This window comes from Lonchura striata, chromosome 10, assembly GCF_046129695.1.
Source record: "Lonchura striata isolate bLonStr1 chromosome 10, bLonStr1.mat, whole genome shotgun sequence".
In the NCBI taxonomy this organism is placed as follows: Eukaryota; Metazoa; Chordata; class Aves; order Passeriformes; family Estrildidae; genus Lonchura; species Lonchura striata.
In genome coordinates this window covers 27,130,801-27,150,140 of record NC_134612.1, presented here as the reverse complement: position 1 = coordinate 27,150,140, position 19,340 = coordinate 27,130,801, and the positions used below count along the sequence as shown (strand labels likewise).

The window sequence follows — 19,340 nt, the reverse complement described above, 5'->3', positions numbered from 1 at the left end:
TCTAAACAGAAAAAAACTAGTGTTTTTTGACAGCTGTACCTTGTATGAATGCAGAAACACTGAGTAAATATTACTTACTTATTTCCTAGTAAAGGAGGATTTTGGCTGGAATCTAGTGATGGTGCTAAACCTTGAGTCTAGAGATAAAATAAACCATCAACAAGCTCTCACAATTTGCTCGTAAAGCAGAAGACATGAGTATATGGGTTGGTCTATCTTGTTTTCACTACTTAATTGCTCTGTGACTTAGTTGTTCACCATGTAGAAAAAATGCTAATAGGTGAGGTCCAAACTAAAGTAGCTTGTAGCTACTTGAAAGAACATAGTGTCTGAACTCCATATTGTAACTAGCCCTTTCCTGTATGGGTTTTTCTTTTGCTGTGTTTTTTGTTTGGGTTTTTTGTTTGTTTTTTTTTTTTAACAGATAAATTTGAAGTTGTGTGAAAGCAGAAGGGATTACTAGTTACAGTCTGTTATGACAAAAGTATACTTTATCGAACAAATATTGGAGAGTTGTGCATACTCAAAGACTACTCTATGGAAAATAGTAAATACTCCTTTTAAGCCAAACAGTCTAAATTTTCCTCCCTTTGTCTGTATTCATACTGGAGAATAGTCACATTACTTCTTTTTAAGCTTAGTTGGAGAGAACCAAGAAAGTAGAAAAGTATGATACTTACTGCCTGCCTGAAAATTTGGTTTATCATGTATGTTTTGTTATGTTAATGCAATAAGATAAGGAGAGATGCTGAATAAGATAAAAACCAGCATGTTTTGGGTTAGCAAATACAGCTAGTGAAAAAAGATAACCTTTGAAAATAATTCTGTTTTAGCCTCTGTAACTCATACTATGATCAAGTGTTTACCACAGCCTCAGGAAAAGTATGACATCTATACTAAATTCTATGCAGCTTATTTTCAATAAAATGACCTTTATGTCATTATTTGCCACTATTTCCTTTACAATTACAGTGTAGGCAGCTTTTGCAGAAAAGCAGAGATCCTTTTTTATTCCTTGCAATGCATCGCTTGATACATCAAGCAGTTTTCTGCTCTAATCTGGATGTACTCAAAACAGCACTATACTCTAAACATCATTATTCAAAAGAATCACAGTGCTGCTTACGTTGCAACTCAAATATTGGAACTTGATTTGCCATTATGAAGCCTATAATCTAAGGTGTTCCTTAAATGGTGACAACTCAGAGCAGCTATTAAAAGCTTAAGAAGCATTTTTTCAATATACATCTTTATGTATAGGTTAAGAAGAAAAAGGAACAAAAACCCAAAAACCCCCAAACAAGCAACCAAATTCAGAATGATAGACTACCAACCCAATCTTTGGAATTAAAAATAATTCCAAAAGCTTACTTCTAGAACATACTGTTCATACTTCACGAAAGAGATTGCCAAAAGCCAAAGACTACTTACAGATCATGAAAGCAGAAAAAAAAACCCAAACAGCCAGAACACCAATGTGTTCAACCATGTGCTTACTGAACAGCTCCATCAAATCAGACAGGACTTCTCTACGCTCAGCTTTTACCTCTTTTCTCTCAGATACATTAATGGCTTTCTTGGGAGAGACCATTAAGCTTAGTAGTATCTCCAGTAAGTTTTATGTGGCTTCGTAACATGGAAATAATAATCTAATAGACAAAAAAAAATCCTAGTAATTGTTTTTAGTTGCTTTCATAATCATATACTAAGCCATTTTGCAAAATGTCAGCATATGTTCACATAAATAATGATGTAGTTTGACTAGCCATAGGAATGGTTCTCTTGCGTGTGAAATTTTTACATGGAAAATGGATATAACAAAAAAAAGTCCAAATGCCCCCTTCATAACCACAAATTATTTTTCTAGCTTATCTCTAAATATCAAAATCTGTACCAGCAAAACCCAAAGAAAGTTTTAACTTTATATAAATTATGCAAAAAACCAAAAAAAACCAACAAAACACCAAAAAACCCCACTCAAAACCCAACTTCAATCAGGTTTAGCTGTTTCCTTGCTCTTTTTCAGCTTTCCAGTGGCAATCAGATACTAGGGTTCATGCTGTCTTCATCGTTTGTGTCCTTATAATTCTTTCTCTAACAGACTTAAAGTATGCCTTTCTCCATAGCTAAGGTGCAGGCTTTTTCCGAAAACTGCATCAGTTTGTTAGTTTGCTTGGTTTTAATTCCTTTCTCACTCCTTTAATTAGCTCACTTGCTCCAAATAGCTATCTTCCCTTTATTTCTCAGTCCTCTTTCACTTCCTATGTCTGCAATTCATCTTATAATCAGAAGGTTGATATTCTCAGATGTAATAGGTGAAAGGCTTTACAAGCTTTATGGACTCTGTTTCTCTGCGGCCGAGTACACTTCCCAATCTAAACAGGACCTAGATATAGCAATCTATGCCTCCAATTTGAAGTCTGAGCTTCACAGTGAAGGGAGCAAAATGTTAGGTAAACATATATCAGAACACAAGAATCAAATGGAAAGAAAGGAACAGACATAAATATTCAACTAATACTCAAATGAGCTTCTTCAGTGCTGTTTTTTACTCTGTGGTACATGAACAGGTGTAGTTTATCAAATTCTTCCTCCACAAGTCCAGTGGCATGCAGATCAGCATACCATTTAGACATATGTATGGAAGTGAAACACATCTCATTTTCCCAGTACAAGAGGAAAAGCAGTATAGGAGAACTGCTAGAAAGCTGGCAGCTATAAAATAATTTGTTTTAATTTATTTCGCAAGGAATTCCTCATTCACTGGCACAAGTGGATGAGATTCTATTTTGCATATAGCATGATCTTATTGTTCAAAGTGTCTATTGAAATTACTAGATAGCATGCTGTCAATACATGCATTTTATCCAAAAAAACTTTATTTTTACAAAAATCCTTGGAGTTCTGTTATGTAAAATATTAAAAGTAATTGTTTCACAAATTAAGGTACTTCCTTTTTACAAATTCCTGGGAAGTAATCATCAGAGGAACTCTCCTGCACCTGTGTATTATTCAGAAATAGTAAAAAGTACTTTAAAATTTTGAATTAAATACCATCTTTGGACATATTCTGCAAAAGTAAGAATTCTTACCAAGTGCTGCGGACCACCTTTTCTGAAACAATCAGTCCAGTTGATCTGTTTCTTTATCAGACAATACTAAGGAACATAAATTCATTTATAGATGGTTTTGTCTGAAGGAGAAGATATATTATTTATCTTTTATTATCTAAAATTAGATGAAACACTTGCAGGTAATGATGCCTTAGGTTTTAGCTTTTATATTTTTCAGATTCTGTACTGCTTTAGTGTGTAGTTCAGAGCTTCATATTAGGGGATGGTAAGCTGTCTTCACAGAGTAGCCAGACAGCTTCTTTCCTAGCTTGGAACCCAGGACAACCACCCAACTTTCAGACCCAAGAGCATAAACAAAGTGGACTGAAGAGAGAAAAACAAGAAAAATGGCACTTCGTAACCTAAAGCTATAACTGGACAATGAAAGCAAATGGAGCAGAACTTATAAAAGTGAGAGCCCCAGTGAGTGGTCATACATTTTGTGACCATTTTGGCTCATCTTGGGTGTAGCACTGGCTGGGCTCTTGTTCTGCCCAAGGTGTATCCATTGAGGCCTTTTAATAAATTCCTGCTTTATTCTTTAGCTCTATCTAGCCTCTCTTCTAGGTCAGCCTTGGTAAGGCATCAGTTAGAATTCATGAATACACATTTTGGTTTTGAGGGGTTTTTTTGAGCTCTTAAGCGTTGTACTAACAAGCAACCTTCTGAAGAAATGAACACTGGAAAAAATTTCAGGGGTTAGTTTTTATAATTTATTTGAAGCATTTCTATTTTGAGCACAAAGACAGCAAAAGTGAAAATTAGAATGGGACACATAACCTGAAGAGAAGTATTATCCAAAATATTACATATGTTATTTATGCTTAATTTTGTTAAATATTTTTTGTTTTATTTCACTTGCTGAAGGCTTTTTGGTAGCAAAGGCTCCTGCTGCAAGTTCCATCTTCTTGTTCTGAATTTTCAGGATATTTTCTTCTACTGAATCCTTCACAATGAAACCAAAATACAAAAAAAAAAAAAAAAAAAAAAATAAAAAAAAAAAAAAATTAGGATGAGAAGTTTAGGTATTCTGGGAAAAAATGCAAGGGAGCTGAGTATCCTAAGTACATTATTTCACAGTTACATTATTTAGTTATTGCTTTGTAATAAACACAGAGAAAAGTGTTGTAAAGCAGTTGGATGGAAAGATTAGGTATTTTGATTTTTCTGTGCTTTTTTTGTTTTAAACATTTATTGGAAGGATATCTATCTCTTCTTTTCTACTTTTATTAAAAGAGAACCTGCCTTCAATTTTTGAAGTAGTATTTTTGTGATGGAATACTAACGAGGCAGGCTAGCTGCTCTTCCACAGCTAAATAAGCTGCTATGACAATGACAAAAGCATTCTACATACCTTCAAGATAATGAACTGTAATAGCCAGGCTAACCAACAGTTATACTACTCCATCTGAGTCATTCTAAATAGCTCAACAGAGACATTTAATTTCTAATACTAAAATCTTAAAATACAAAGCACATTTCAACAGTCATTCCATAATTTAGTTTTACTGGTGAGACTGTGATGGCACAATTATTTTTAAAATACCGTAAAGCTTCTTGGAAAATAAGTATTTATTCATAACTGGAAAACTGTTGGGATCATCTTTTAACTCACCTTAGTAATAACAGCATTATGCTCCTGACCCAGCATGTGACATCTGTCAAAACACTGCTTGTCTGCAGTGGGATTCCATGCTATTAGTAGCAGCAATGAACAAGTTAAATAACCTCCCTTCAAAACATAATAGTATGCACATGGCATCACAAAGCAGATAATGTACCATCAACGTAATCTTTAACAAATACTGCCTGCAGATTAGTTACTCTGTGCCTAATGTCTTACTCTTTAAGTATCTCGCTATAAAGACAGCTCTTATAACTTCTGGTTACATGTTCATAACAAGCAGAAACTTCCGGTAAATGCTTTAAAAACAGAGTTTGTCAGAAATCTAGGAGATATCAAAACAATCCTATGTTATTTTAATTCTGAAACAAACACTACATATACTAAGTGCCTCAGTACCTGATGACCAACTTTAAATCAGCTGGACACAGGCAGTTACTTAACAGTTAACTGGACTGTTAAGAAAGCCCACATATGCTCTCATTAATATATACAATAATCACCATGTTAGGTAAACAAGACATTTTGCTGAACACGAAACAGTGTAGCTGTTACTACTTTGGATGTAACATTAAATGTGAGAATCTGTGAAATGCCAAGTCTGTGCTCTGCATTTCCCCAGCATGTTTTAACCATCTAAAGGTACAGTACTACTAAGTTCTCAGAAAACTGATACTTAAATCTACATCAACTATAATCATGTTCTGTCTCTTATAAGCAAGTCTCGTGCAGTGGGCTTGCTTTTCATGCCACCCACATACTGCAGGTCGTCTAAGAATTCTTAAAGACTTGGTTTAGATTCTAAGAACCTCTGATGCCTATGCACACTCAGAGACATCAAGCTGCAAGATAAAAGCCAAACAGGTCTTGTTTCTCCAATCTGTAGTAGCAAAAGAGCAACAAATTACGTATTTGTCACTGCAAGATGAACATTCCTGGCAGGCTATATATGGCAAACTGTCCTATTATTAATCTCACTGTATGAGAAATTATGTCTGGAGAAAAGATAAACATGCAGAAGTATGTTCCATTCTATTTTTGCTGTAGTCAAAAGAGACTGAAGTGTAATACTTTCACTCTTCTCTCATCAGTCCAGCACAGAAAAAGTGAATTACAGTACTTCTGTGCCTTCCTGCAGTATCTCATACAAAGGATACTGTATTTTACTTTGGAAAATATTTAAAAACCTGAGCCTTAGAGAAACATCTGTATACTTGTGATACTTTCACATTAAAGGTTCGTGTTTCTTCCTAAAGGTGAGATTTCTGCATCTATGATTGTATTTAAACAAACAAACAATTTTAAAAGAGGAGGGAGGGAAAAAGTAATCTAGTTGGATAAATATTTCTCCTTTGCACTGTGGTATTACACCTCTCAGAGAAGGAATGCAGATTTCCAAGCTACAGTTATACATAAACCCACAGAAATTGAAAAAAATCATTACTCCACTGATATTTTTGCTTCTTAAATCCTATTATTGCTGCTAGTGCACTTCAAGGAATGCTAGTGCATGAATGAATCTCATTCAGTACTGATTATTCAAAAGTGAGATCATAAGGATCACGTGGGCGCACTGCTCCTCCATCAAACACGAGCAGTCACCCACTGACACTTGGGATGGCTACCATCACAAGTGGGCTACCAGCAGTATGAGAAGTTGCTGTTCAGTGGTCTGTAAAGGCAACAATTATATGGACCCTGGGTTGTTAGATATACCTGTTGACTGTAGATCACTCGGTGTTAGCAATGCTTAGCTTATTTTCTTACAACTGCTTGCCACAATATAATGAATTCATTATACCTCTTCATTATCTTCACAGAAGATTAAAATGATTTTGCAGTTTTTACAGGTATTCAGAGGATTGTTGAAAAAAAAAAAGCAGACTCCATGGCATTATGGTAGTGTAGGTCCTTTCCAAATGAACGGATCAATGCAGTCCATACACAGAAAATACACGTGGAGACGCATTGTGATTAATGAAAAAATTCTTTCATGGCAACTTCTCCATAGTCTTACTCATACTTAATTTCTTTAATTTATTAAATAAATAGCTTTTGTCTTCATACTGTTACTATCAATTACCTGATGCCCAAACTTGTACTTTTTCTTTATGATTGGCAGTGACAGATGCCCAAGTCCAAAGCTAAACTATTGTTTTAATTTACTCTGTTTCTTATAAGTGCAGGTTTTGTTACAGTTTCCAGCTGCTAAAAAATTTGGGAATTACAGCAGAGGAGTGAACAGGGGAAGGCAGGAAGTGAATAGAAAACCCTTAATCTGGTACAGTGACACAACACATGAACCAGTTTTGCTAAGGAAACTATTCTGCTATCAATAAAGGTAATTTACATTTTTATTCTTTACAAATAATTTTGCATTTCTGAGTGCTTTAATGAAAAGAAGAAAACTTCCTAAATGTAAGTATTACCAGTCTCCCATGATCTCAAAAGGTAACCACAGAGTAACGTTTTAATTTATAATTAAATTCTCAGTAATAGCAGAAAAGACTAGAGCAGACAAGTACTACATTAAATATATACTCTTCCTCAAATTCCAGTTTAAGGCTTTTGAAGTTCATGAGCAACAAATAGGAAACCTCATTCAAAAGTATCAGAAAGAAAGATAGGAAGAATGAACAGATAGCATATGCTACACTGTAAGGTGTCAGACCACTCTGTTAGTAGTACTACTAGCATTCTTTCCACTTACAGTAAATAAAAGGACAGCACAAAAATATAGTGTTAAAACAAGAAGATGCTAGGGACGCAGATGAAGAAAAGTCCTATTTGTCTTTCAAACAGATACAGGTTTTCCCTCTGCCTATTAGAAAAACACCAGAGAAGCTTAATCTAGATTAAGTCATATCATTATGAACAACCCTTTACTCACAGGATCCATTAAGAACATTAGGAAAGCTGCTGTCACATTTAATCCAACTCCACCCACTTTCAGAGACAAAAGCATTATAGTTCAGGACCCTGCTTGGTTGCTTTGGAAACAACAAATTGCTTTCATTCTTTTCTTCTGTGCCATTGACCCATCCAAAGGAATAAAGATGTTGAATTTAACAATCAATTTTGGGTGACAATAAATAAATACATTAAAATATTACAATAAATACATTAAGGGAAATAAATGCATTAAAACCCTGACCTCTGCATATTTAAAATTCCATTTTCTTTGAGAGATCTTTCTAAAACACCAGAAAAGGACATGTTTATTAAAAATAACATCAGTTGTACTTAGTTCAAATGGTTTTCTATCAATGGCAAGAAAATGAACTGAGAATCAAACAGACATTTAGCAGCTGGACTTATTGCTCCGTAGTTCTATTAAAGCATGCATAAGAGCGTTTATCTGAAATCAAAGTAAGTATTTATCTGAAATGAAAGGAAGTTATTTTGACTTGGCTAGAGTCCATTCCTACAGATGGCTTTGATAAAGTTCACATTAATTGAGAGAAATGACTGCTCAGTAATACCTTTTAAATGAACTAATCTTGAATTCTGTGAGTAGGCTTTCTTCTAATTTCCATAGGAAACTAAAAGCTCAGCATTTTTAATAGTCACAAACTACAGGGTGATTGAGAGTGCTTTGGGAAGGAGAATTCACAACCAATTTTCCAGACATACTTCATGTTGCTAAAAGTCTGCAAATCCCCTATCTCCAGGGTATATGGAAAATAGGAACAAAGTACTAGAACTTCAGAGAATAAGGCTTAAGCAATGGACAGCCCCAAGGCGAATGATCTACCATAGCAATTCTCAAGAAGTGAGAAAGGCTTCCCCCAGACATACTGAGGCAAATAAGGTATGCAAGAACCCTTGGTTAGGTGTAACAGGAAGTAAGGAGGCACCAGAAGCTCTCTTGGAACAGACATGAGAACAAAAGGAACAAGGAATTGGATTTGAGGCAGAAGAACTCTGCTAGCAGTTTTCTCAGTAAGGTTTAGCTATGGTGACGCAAAGAACCACTAACTAGAGAATGAAAGTAACTGCACCAGCTAAAAAGAATAAAAATCATGGTTTATTCTAGAACATAATGTCTGAAATTAGCTCTTATGTCTCCACAAAAAGATTTTTAGGGAACAAATTTGTAACCAGCTTTTGAAAGAAAAATTTCTTCATGAAAAATTAAAAACTTAATGTTTCAGAAAAGCAATCTCAAAATGAAAAGAACAAAGTACAAGCAGAAAGATACAAATTCTGTCAGCAAATGAAAATGAGACAAAGAAAAATGATGTGGCAGACCTTGAGAAACAAGTCTATAAAGTAAAATAACAATACTACAATGTTTCTTCTGACAAGTGTTGTATTGAACATATGCCCATTTAGTTTTCCCCTCTAGAGCAGAATATGTATTGCTTAAATATGATTTAAGAAAGGATTTATTTAGATTTTGTTTCCAAAAGTAAATTAAGATTTGAATAAGAGTAGTTTTGTAACCACTGAAACTATCTTCATAAACTGAAACAAAAGGCAAAGCACTTTACCTGAAGTTCTATTTAATTAACACACATTTATTTAAGAAACAATGATCAGGGTCAAATTACAGCTAGTGTTCCTTTTGTCTTGTTTCCCTGCTGCAAGGGAGTTGCAGTTTGTTTGTGGTGTGCATTTTCTTCTGTGCTGGCTAGACATGCTGGATAGACTTCTAAATAATAACTTGAAGTATGTTATCCATATGTATAGTATGTTCAGTGTATTTACACAATTATAGAGTATGCTCTACAAAACCATAATGAAAGCTAAATAAAACAGAATGCACCTTTGAGCTAGGCTTCTGATCAGGCTTCTTTCCATTACTACAGTGAATTTCCTCTTCTAGGGGACCATTCCACCAAGCTGTCTACTTGAAGCTCATTTCTACAGAAAGGGCATTTGGCTGTGCAAAAGCCCAAACAACATTAAAAGAAATGTATTAAACCCAGTTATTTATAAGGAATGATAAATACCACCTTTACAAAGCACCTTTTATACATTTGTTATATTGATGTAAAAACATCCTCAATGATTCATTCTTACAACACACTTTCTCATTTCTGACATGACAGTCAAAATATTTTATTTGCAAGAACATTAACATGACCTAAACACTGCACATTTTATAAATACTCAGCCTTCCTTAAAAGTGAATTGGTCTTCTTTCTGAGCATATTTAAACAGAAATAAGTAGCTCAAAATTTTAAAGCAAGGATATACTTGGGCTATGATAGTAAGATTATCTAAAATATGAGAAAAATAAACCATCTTTCAAAGACAGTATCTTTCTTAGTTACAAACAAAAGAATGACCTTTTACCCTTTTTCTTCAAAGCCTCAAAGCCTGCACAGAAATAATAGCAGTCTGATGAAATATGCTTTGTCAGGACCAGACACGGGGTATCTTCTCTTTTTCCCCAACAGACACATTAAATGGGACATAACACCAAAAGCTGTTTTCTCTCAAGTGCATTCTAGATAAAGCGAAATTTATACAATAGCACTTTCATAGGACTACTCAGAAAATTTAATAATAGACTGTGTGCGCTGTACAAATGGACAACTTTGTGAGGCAAAAATGACAAGACTTGAAAAACTTCTGCCTAACAGAGCAACCCTTTAAAATCGGGTAACTGTTTATATAGAAATCTGGCCACAGAACCAAGGCATCTTTAGAGAGGCTACAAAGCAGACCTCATAAAACATATGAATACTGGAGGCTGCTAATCTGGAATGAATTGGTAGCCAATCAGAGAGCCTGGCAGTCATAGTCTGATACATTAATTTATTGCAGCAATAAAGATATCCTTTCAAGAGAGAGATTCTTTAACACAAACAAATTTGATAAGTTTTCCAAACATAGTGAATGAATGAGCCACTCCTGATTTGGAAGTAAATCCAAAATCCTTCAGTGACAAGACAAAATAAATTAATTTGATTAAATCTGAAAAATGTTTTCTGGGAAAAAACCACAACCTCCAAACAGTGCTCATTGACTTTTTTTTTTTTTTTTTTAAATAAAAAGCTCACATTTTTCTGCATTCCTTCTCCACTTCAGTACTATAATTATAAACAAAACACATCTGAACATTGCCAACAGATAGTAAAGACTTATGCTAAAAGCATATGAAAATGACAAAAATGACAAAAAAGTCTCACAATGAACAGCTAGAAGAAGAAAATAAAAAGTATGAATGCATATCTGACAAGCTTTTATAAGAATGCAGTTGATACACAAAGACATTAGATTACTACAGAGATCTTATAGCTTTATTGTGTCTTCTGCATAGGATTTTTACTTGCTTGCACAACTCTAAATTTAGTCTCAACAGAAGACTGAAATGAAGGTAGTATTAACTCTCAAGTTGTTAACTAGCAAGAAGTTTTTCCAATTTTGGTAAATGCTTTTAGGTTAACATTAGAAAGACATAACGATTTCCAAGTTTGTAACACCATGACATGCCAAATTTTTCACTCAGCAGTTTTGTGCTTGCAGTTCACATCTCATTTGTATTAATAATAGAAACAATCATCTTGCGTGGAAGAATCTTGCTTGAACCCAAGTTGCTTTGGGGAGAGGGTATGCAGTTTGTTGGTCTCCTTTGTTTTCAAGGTGATACCTAAAGTACTTTCCCATGTTATTTACTATGAGAGAATTGCATTGTAACCATTCAGGCACAGAAACTACCCAGATCAAACGCAGTAATAGTACAAATACCTATCATGTGGAATTACTGTTGCAGATGATAGATAAATATGATTGCTCATAAATAATACAGCTAGGATGAGAACAGTTCTCCCAGCTAGCCGGATGTCACTTCTGCCCTTGGATGAGTCCTGGAGTGAAATGGACTGTTCCATCCCACCCCCCAAAAGATGTATAGCTCATCCCACACCTCTGTACCTGCCCCTAAAACATCAGTGTCTGTAACCCCATTGGCCCATGCCTTATCCCAGCCCACCTAGGAGCCCCTGATAAGGGGGCTCTGAGCGGCCATGCGGTCTCTTGGAACCTCTTCCCCCACTGGGAACTTCTCCCCCTCCCTTGGAACCTCCTCCCCTCCTGGGGCTTCCCCTCTCCTAAACCCTCCTTTTGTCTCTCCCCTCCCCCACCCTCTTAAGCCCGGCCACGTGCTGCGCCTGAGAGCACGAGGCTCGGACCTTCCTGCACCCCCAATAAACCTCTTTCCCCAAGAGCAACCTTCAGAGATCTCTGCCTCCCTTCACCCACACCGTGCTGGAGCATGTTCCTCCCTCAGAATTACCTATCACAGTTAATTCCCCAAATTTGGAATTTAGATGCATGTCAGAATCAACTTTGGAATTTAGATGCATGTTCAGATGTCAGAGTTTTGGCTAAAAGCTGCAAAAACTTCCTTGGCAATCAGGAATCATTTTGAAGGTAAGAAAGCTTATTTACTCACTGTTTTAGAAACTTATGATAGTTCAAAAGAGTAGAACCCACTTTTGTTCTTGGCAAAACATAGTAACTTAACTTTACAGTCAACGGGTATATAATGATGATAATTCCATCCCATCATAACCCAATTTATTTCTCTCCATGTTAAAAGCACCAGAAAGTTCAGTAAGGACACTGACTTCTACAAACACATCAAGAACCTCTGCACTGGAAAAAGATCTCTGCAAGTGCTCTTTCCTTCACTAGTTTCCCTCAAATTTATCAGAAACTCTAGACAGTAGGATAGCTGCATCAGAATTTTGTGTATCTGGCAATGGAACAATGTCAGTCCAGAAGCCAGAAAGAGCACCCTTTCCATCTCTGTCTTCTTAGGTTGACTGACTGTGCACAAGCAGGGACTAACTTGTCCCTCCCTGCTTGTTCCTAATAAAGAGCACCAGCCAGGTTTTTGCTAACATTTGCAGCTCTATTCTGAAGCGGAGTCAGAACAACTCCCAAGAGTAAATGCAGCAGCACTGGATACAGATGGTGAGACTACCATGCCATTATGTTGCCCTAGAAAGGGAAACAAAAAGGAAAAATATATCTCAGAAGCACACAAGAAAAAGAAATATTATGGTTTTCAAAAGAGCAATCCAAGTATACTCATCCACAAGCTTTTTCTGCATGGAGCCCAGAGAAGGGACATAAAGATGGCCCTTTACCAAGACAGCTATTTCACTGCCCAAGTTTATCAGCTTGGAAAAAGGAGTGTAGACATGATTTTAATTCAACAGTCAACTTCCAATACACAGCTGTGGTCTCTTTTAAGATCAATAGTATATATGATGTGCATCACATCACATACAAACAGTAAAGAGGCAGCCAGCCATATGGAGGCATACAATGCTGCACACTTATCCCAGGGAAAAAGTAAGGTAAGAACTACAAATCGAGCTTTTGAAAATACTGATAGACCTTAGCACTGTTCAGTTTGACAGCTACTTTCTCCATAGATTGACTTCAGGCCAGTAGTTTTTACAAGCCAGATGATAACTAGGTTTACATGCTTCACAATTTAAACGAACAACAGCTCCTGGTGATAGGAGTTCCTTGCTTTTGAATTGCTATTACAATTACTTTTAACTGTAGAACAACCAACCTCTTCAGTTCTGAGGACTTCAAAATGCATGCTTTACAAAACACATGTGCACAGTGTGTTATCACAGGAAGAGTCAGTGATTTCAAGCAAACTGTGCATTCTTCATCTGAACCAGAGCTCAGAACCAACTTAATTTTACTCACTAATGTCTCATGCAATTCTTCAGGAGTTTTATAATTTGCAATACAGAAACATATTTAAACCCAGAGATTTCTATACAGGAAACGTTCTGATCTCTCATGTTTCAAAACAGTTCCATTGATCAAAATGCAATCAGAACACTTGATCATTTGATACACAGTGAGTATATAGCCTACAATTCAAAAACATACAAGCTGCCCCATACTACAGAAAATTCTGGCCTAACATTTCAAAATATATTAAGAGTAATCCCACTTAGAAAATCAGTACTTAGAACTTAAAGTATGCTCAGTGATAAATATGTGTGCAATGCAATGCCTAACAGGAATAAGCAATTTTCCTCTGGCAGCTGTTCAAGTAGCAACAATACTATGGATGTGACACTATTTATAGTTAAGATTGCTTTATATTTTAAGTAAAGTATACTTAGTTAATAATTAAGCTGTAAATAACTATTGAACAATTTTCAATCATTTTTTCCATCCTGTATTCTTCAGGAAAATAAACAACCTTCTAAAAAAGGTTCTGACCATATCTCATTGGTCTTCTGAATCCTGAAAATCAACAAGGGCATCCTTCTTCTTGTCTTACAAAAACTGTAAATAACACTAATGTTCAAAGGGGTGAGGATATTATATTTTGACCTATTTCTTTGGAATACCCTGGTATTATTTTATTTCAAGAGCATTAAATGGCTTTGTTTGGCACTTTATTTGGCATTCTTACTAATATTTCATTCTGAGCATGTAAGCAAAAAGGCACCTGTGTCCTCCCTCTTCCTCAGCTGATTTGAGGAGTTAATGACACAGTTTCCAGAAGTGCCAAATTGAATCTGCCTAGTCAAAATCAGAGAATGGAAAGTGCTCGCTACTCATAGAGTGGGCACAGTAATTACAATACCACTCCCGTTTTGTATTTCTATCAAATAACTCTCCCTTGGGAAAGCAGACCTGTATCCTTTTACTGTCAGGAGAAACTACAGGAAGCAGTACATGTATATCACCACACCAGTACAGGTCGCCTTGGCACACGAAGCCAGCTCAGCTCAGCTCAGCACGGCGCTGGCGCTCCCGCTCCCTCCTCACAGCAGACCCCGGCGCTCCGCACGCTTCCCGCCGCCCGAGGCCAGGCCGCGCGCGCCCCGCCCCGCCCCGCCCCGCCCCGCCCCGCCCCGCCCCGCCCCGCCCCGGGCCGCCCCGGGCCGCCCCGCCCCGGGCCGCCCCGCCCCGGGCCGCCCCGCCCCGGGCCGCCCCGCCCCGGGCCGCCCCGCCCCGGGCCGCCCCGCCCCGGGCCGCCCCGCCCCGGGCCGCCCCGCCCCGGGCCGCCCCGCCCCGGGCCGCCCCGCCCCGGGCCGCCCCGCCCCGGGCCGCCCCGCCCCGGGCCGCCCCGCCCCGGGCCGCTCAGGCCTCGCCCCCGAGCACGCCCCTGCCTCATGGCAGTCTTCCCGCTCGTCGCGAGAAGAACGCCCGCGGCCAATCAGAGGCCTTCCCTCGCGCCCGGTCCGCGTGGGTAATGGCCAATGGGGAGCTAACCCCTGAGGCGAGGCGTTCGAGGCGGTTAACGGTCGGCAGTTGGTGCTGGTCGGAAGCGGCGGCGGACGGATTGTGGCGCAGTTGGAGTTCGTCACCTTAACGAGGCACCATGGTGTGAGACGGGATCCTTGCGGCTGCGGTGGGGAGGAGAAAGGGCGTTTGGGAGACGGGATCCTTGTGCCTGCGGGGGGAGAAAGGGCGTTTGGGAGACGGGATCCTTGTGCCTGCAGGGGGAGAAAGGGCGTTTTGGACTGCTTCTGTTGCGGCACCTCATGGGAGTTCATGACTGCACATGCTGCGGCAGGACTCGCAGACATTCCCTGAAATCCCCGTGGTAGCTCTAAGGCAGAAAGAATGGGAAGGAGAGACATTAATATGAAAGCTTATTAACTTTAGGGGAGGTGAGGCATAGAAACCGGCCGATAGCTAGCAAGACGAGATATGTGCAAAGGAAGTCTGTTCGGAGCAGGCATCTCCCGCGAGGACGAGGCCGAAACCTCTATGAAGCCGGCGCGGAGGTAGCAGGATTAGGGCACGGTGGCCGCCGGCCGGATCGATGTGCCGGGTTTGGGCCGCCCTGGCGCGTGAAGCCGTACAAGGCACGGCGCGTGCTCGAGGGCCGGCGGCGGTGATGGGCGGGCCGGGCGGTGCGCGCCGTGAGCCTCTGCCTGGGCACAGCCAATCAGAGAAGGGGGTGTGGCCGGCGGCGGTGAGGGGGGGCCGGACGGCGCGCGCCCTGAGCCGCTCCCTGGGCACAGCCAATCAGAGCAGGGGGTGTGGCCGGCGGCGTGAGGGGCCCGGTGGGCGCCGCGAGTCTCGCAGTGGATCTGCGGGGGTGGAGCGCAGATTGGAATTTGACGGAGCTACTAAGGGAACGGGAAAGAGCAGCCCAGACATCTTGCTTTTTCTTTTCCACCTCTGCTTTTTTCTAGATACACTCTTAACAGTAAACTAGAAAAGTGGCTTATTTCCATCTCAAGCATAAGGCAATTGGGAGATTAAACATACATGGCACTATTGCTTAGAATCAAAAGAGCTAGCTTAAAGGGGGCAGATTACATTTAATTGGAACTCTTAAGACGATTTCACGCAGGAGTATGTGTGAAAAAAAAGATGTACTAATTGGTAGGGCTTAGATACTGGTGCAGGAAAGATTCTTGCAAGTTACCCAGTATATGGTGTGGTAACAAATCAAGATAATTAGCAGGATGTTATATAAAGAGGTCATTCAAAAACTAAAAGAAGAGTAAAAAGACACTAGGCTGAATATTAAAGAGGGAATATATGTGCAGCACTGTAAGGGATAATGAATTTGTATTCATTCACCCATGTGTTCTTAGGGACTATGTTGTCTTTAGTATCTTCCAGTATTCACAAAGCCAGTGCATGTCAGCAAAGGTGAGTAGTGTCTTGCCAGCAGCCAACAACTTGTTCTCTTAAATTGTCACTTAAGGATAACCAGGGATTATTGCAGCAGAGAAAGATCATGGAAGATACAACCCACGGGCAGATAGCTCCATGTCTCATTATCATTCTCTTTTTACTTTGCAGCGTGAATGCATATCCATCCATGTTGGCCAGGCTGGTGTTCAGATTGGCAATGCATGTTGGGAATTGTATTGTCTTGAACATGGGATCCAGCCTGATGGTCAAGTGCCTAGTGATAATACTATGGGACGTGGAGATGATTCATTTAACACTTTCTTCAGTGAGACAGGAGCTGGTAAACATGTTCCAAGAGCAGTGTTTGTAGACCTAGAACCAACTGTAGTTGGTATGTATCCAGCATTAAAGATCATAAGTGAAAAAGTGAGGATCCTTTGTGGATTCCCTACTGTCTTTTTATGTTTGTTTAGAACACTATAGATTTTAAAACATGTGTCTGGATGCTGTTTTGAAATTTGTGGTTATTGTTATTTGAAATAAATTAAATAATGGTCTACAGGTAACAATATCTGGAAAACGAGAGAATGTTTTTATGATCTGGATCATTTTTCCAGACTGCTGCACTGCATGCAGAGTTTTGTTTGAGTGCTGTCCAGTATTGTCTGTACCTGTAATGTAGTTTTCTTAGTGATCTCTGTGTTCCTTGAGTACAAATACTGCTTTGTGTGTGCCTGATGTTTACCCTGAAACAAAGGGGCAGAAGTTATGCCAATTTCTTAGACTAGTCAGACAAGCTGTGTGTAGTCAGAGATGCTGTCTACACTCTTTTGACACCTGTGCTTTGTGTGCAGTCAATAGGCAGCACATGCAGAACTGAACAGATCAAATTTATGGTGTGGTATTTTGGGTTTTTTTGTAGATGAAGTACGTACAGGCACGTATAGGCAGTTATTCCATCCTGAGCAGCTTATTACTGGGAAAGAAGATGCCGCCAATAATTATGCTAGAGGCCATTATACCATTGGAAAAGAGATTGTTGATCTGGTGCTAGACCGCATTCGCAAGCTGGTAAGGATTTGTGCTGCAAGTTAGTATTTAAAGTAATTGATACAGCTCTATAGCTAGCTATATTGATGGTTTGCTGTTTATTGGTTAACAATTTTGTATATAGTTAATTGTTCAAAACAAAATAAGCCTTTTGTTTTCTGGTGTGCCCTGTTCCCCCTTTAAATAAAAACTCAATCAGTTAAACTAGGACCTTTCAAGAACACTGATTTTTAAATAATAACAATGTAAAACTAGCAAACTTATGACAGAAATGCTTTTGAATTATTATTTTAATACTGATTTCTCCAAAACCATTGATAACTTTTTTTCTCCCATTTTTTTCCACCTCGTTATAGGCTGACCTGTGCACAGGGCTGCAAGGCTTCCTCATCTTTCATAGTTTTGGAGGAGGCACTGGTTCAGGGTTTGCATCACTGCTCATGGAAAGGCTATCTGTTGACTATGGCAAGAAATCTAAACTGGAGTTTGCAATTTATCCAGCACCACAAGTTTCCACTGCTGTAGTGGAACCCTACAACTCAATTCTAACAACCCACACCACATTAGAGCATTCAGACTGTGCCTTTATGGTAGATAATGAAGCCATTTATGATATATGTCGTCGTAACCTGGACATTGGCCGTCCTACTTACACCAATTTAAACCGATTAATTGGGCAGATTGTTTCATCCATCACAGCTTCACTGCGTTTTGATGGAGCCCTCAATGTAGATCTGACAGAATTTCAAACTAACCTGGTTCCATACCCACGAATCCATTTCCCCTTGGTAACATATGCCCCTATCATCTCAGCTGAAAAAGCATATCATGAGCAGTTATCTGTGGCTGAAATTACCCACGCTTGCTTTGAACCAGCCAACCAGATGGTCAAATGTGACCCTCGCCATGGCAAGTACATGGCCTGCTGCATGTTATACAGAGGCGATGTTGTGCCCAAAGATGTCAATGCAGCCATTGCCACTATCAAGACTAAACGTACCATTCAGTTTGTGGATTGGTGCCCAACTGGATTCAAGGTATGTAGCCTTTTAAGTGCTCAATACCTAAGTGATAGGAATTGTGTTGTCTTCAGAGGTAACAGTCATGCTACAATGTTGTAATGTCCCCGTTAAATATTTTGGTGAAGTACAAAATTAACTAAGCTTTTTTATTTATTTGTAATCATGGTGATTTTTGTTAACAGAAATGAGTCTTTTAAGCCTTGGCATTCCTAAGCAAAGTTCTTATTTGTTTTCTTGAAGGTGGGCATTAACTACCAGCCTCCAACTGTGGTGCCAGGTGCTGATCTTGCCAAGGTGCAGCGGGCTGTGTGTATGCTGAGTAACACAACTGCTATTGCAGAAGCATGGGCTCGGCTTGACCACAAATTTGATCTCATGTATACTAAGCGTGCCTTTGTGCATTGGTATGTTGGGGAGGGGATGGAGGAAGGAGAATTTTCTGAAGCCCGGGAAGACCTGGCTGCCCTGGAGAAAGATTATGAAGAAGTTGGCCTAGACTCAGTAGAAGCAGAGGCTGAAGAAGGAGATGAATATTGAGAAAACTAAAGCCTGGAAAAGCCTATTTACCAAAAAAATTGCAAAACTCTGTTTGTTTGTTTTCAAATGTGCTTCCAAATAAAGTTCCAAAGATTATACTGCTGCTTTTTTTTCCTTCTTCACTATTAATGTGTGTATTCATGAAAGAAGGACAATTTGAGATTGTAGGTTTTCTAGCAGATCTGTTACCTGCTTTAAAAGTACATAGTAATTTTTACCTTCCTACATTAGCATAGTAAAAAAAAAAATTAGTATTTACTAGTATGGTCACTGAATAGAGATTTAGAGACACATGGAAGCAGCTCTATCATAGGACATTTGGCTTGTGCAAAAAGTGCTGACCCAGCCAGTTAGAGCATGGTGCTAACAACACGAAGGTTGTGGTTTCAATCCCTA

The 19,340-nt window shown here is 39.0% G+C and overlaps 1 protein-coding gene and 1 long non-coding RNA gene across 3 annotated transcripts; one reads left to right on the top strand and one right to left on the bottom strand.

Moving 5' to 3' along the window:
- Positions 1-12,254: 12,254 nt before the first annotated feature.
- Positions 12,255-15,574, bottom strand: LOC144246815 (uncharacterized). Of its 2 annotated transcripts, XR_013340540.1 has the most exons (3): positions 15,344-15,574; positions 14,953-15,133; positions 12,255-12,693 (listed from the first exon to the last, which is right to left on the bottom strand). It is a non-coding gene; the product is annotated as an uncharacterized LOC144246815 (long non-coding RNA). The 2 variants fall into 2 exon arrangements; XR_013340539.1 differs by having other exon boundaries at positions 14,953-15,574.
- A 701-nt stretch (positions 15,575-16,275) lies between these two features.
- LOC110478356 (tubulin alpha-3 chain) lies at positions 16,276-19,042 on the top strand. Its single transcript, XM_021544916.1, has 5 exons — positions 16,276-16,350; positions 16,504-16,726; positions 17,258-17,406; positions 17,742-18,422; positions 18,648-19,042. Exons 1-5 carry the CDS (start codon positions 16,339-16,341, stop codon positions 18,942-18,944), a joined length of 1,362 nt encoding a protein of 453 aa, XP_021400591.1. The 5' UTR covers positions 16,276-16,338; the 3' UTR covers positions 18,945-19,042.
- The last annotated feature ends 298 nt before the right edge of the window (positions 19,043-19,340 follow it).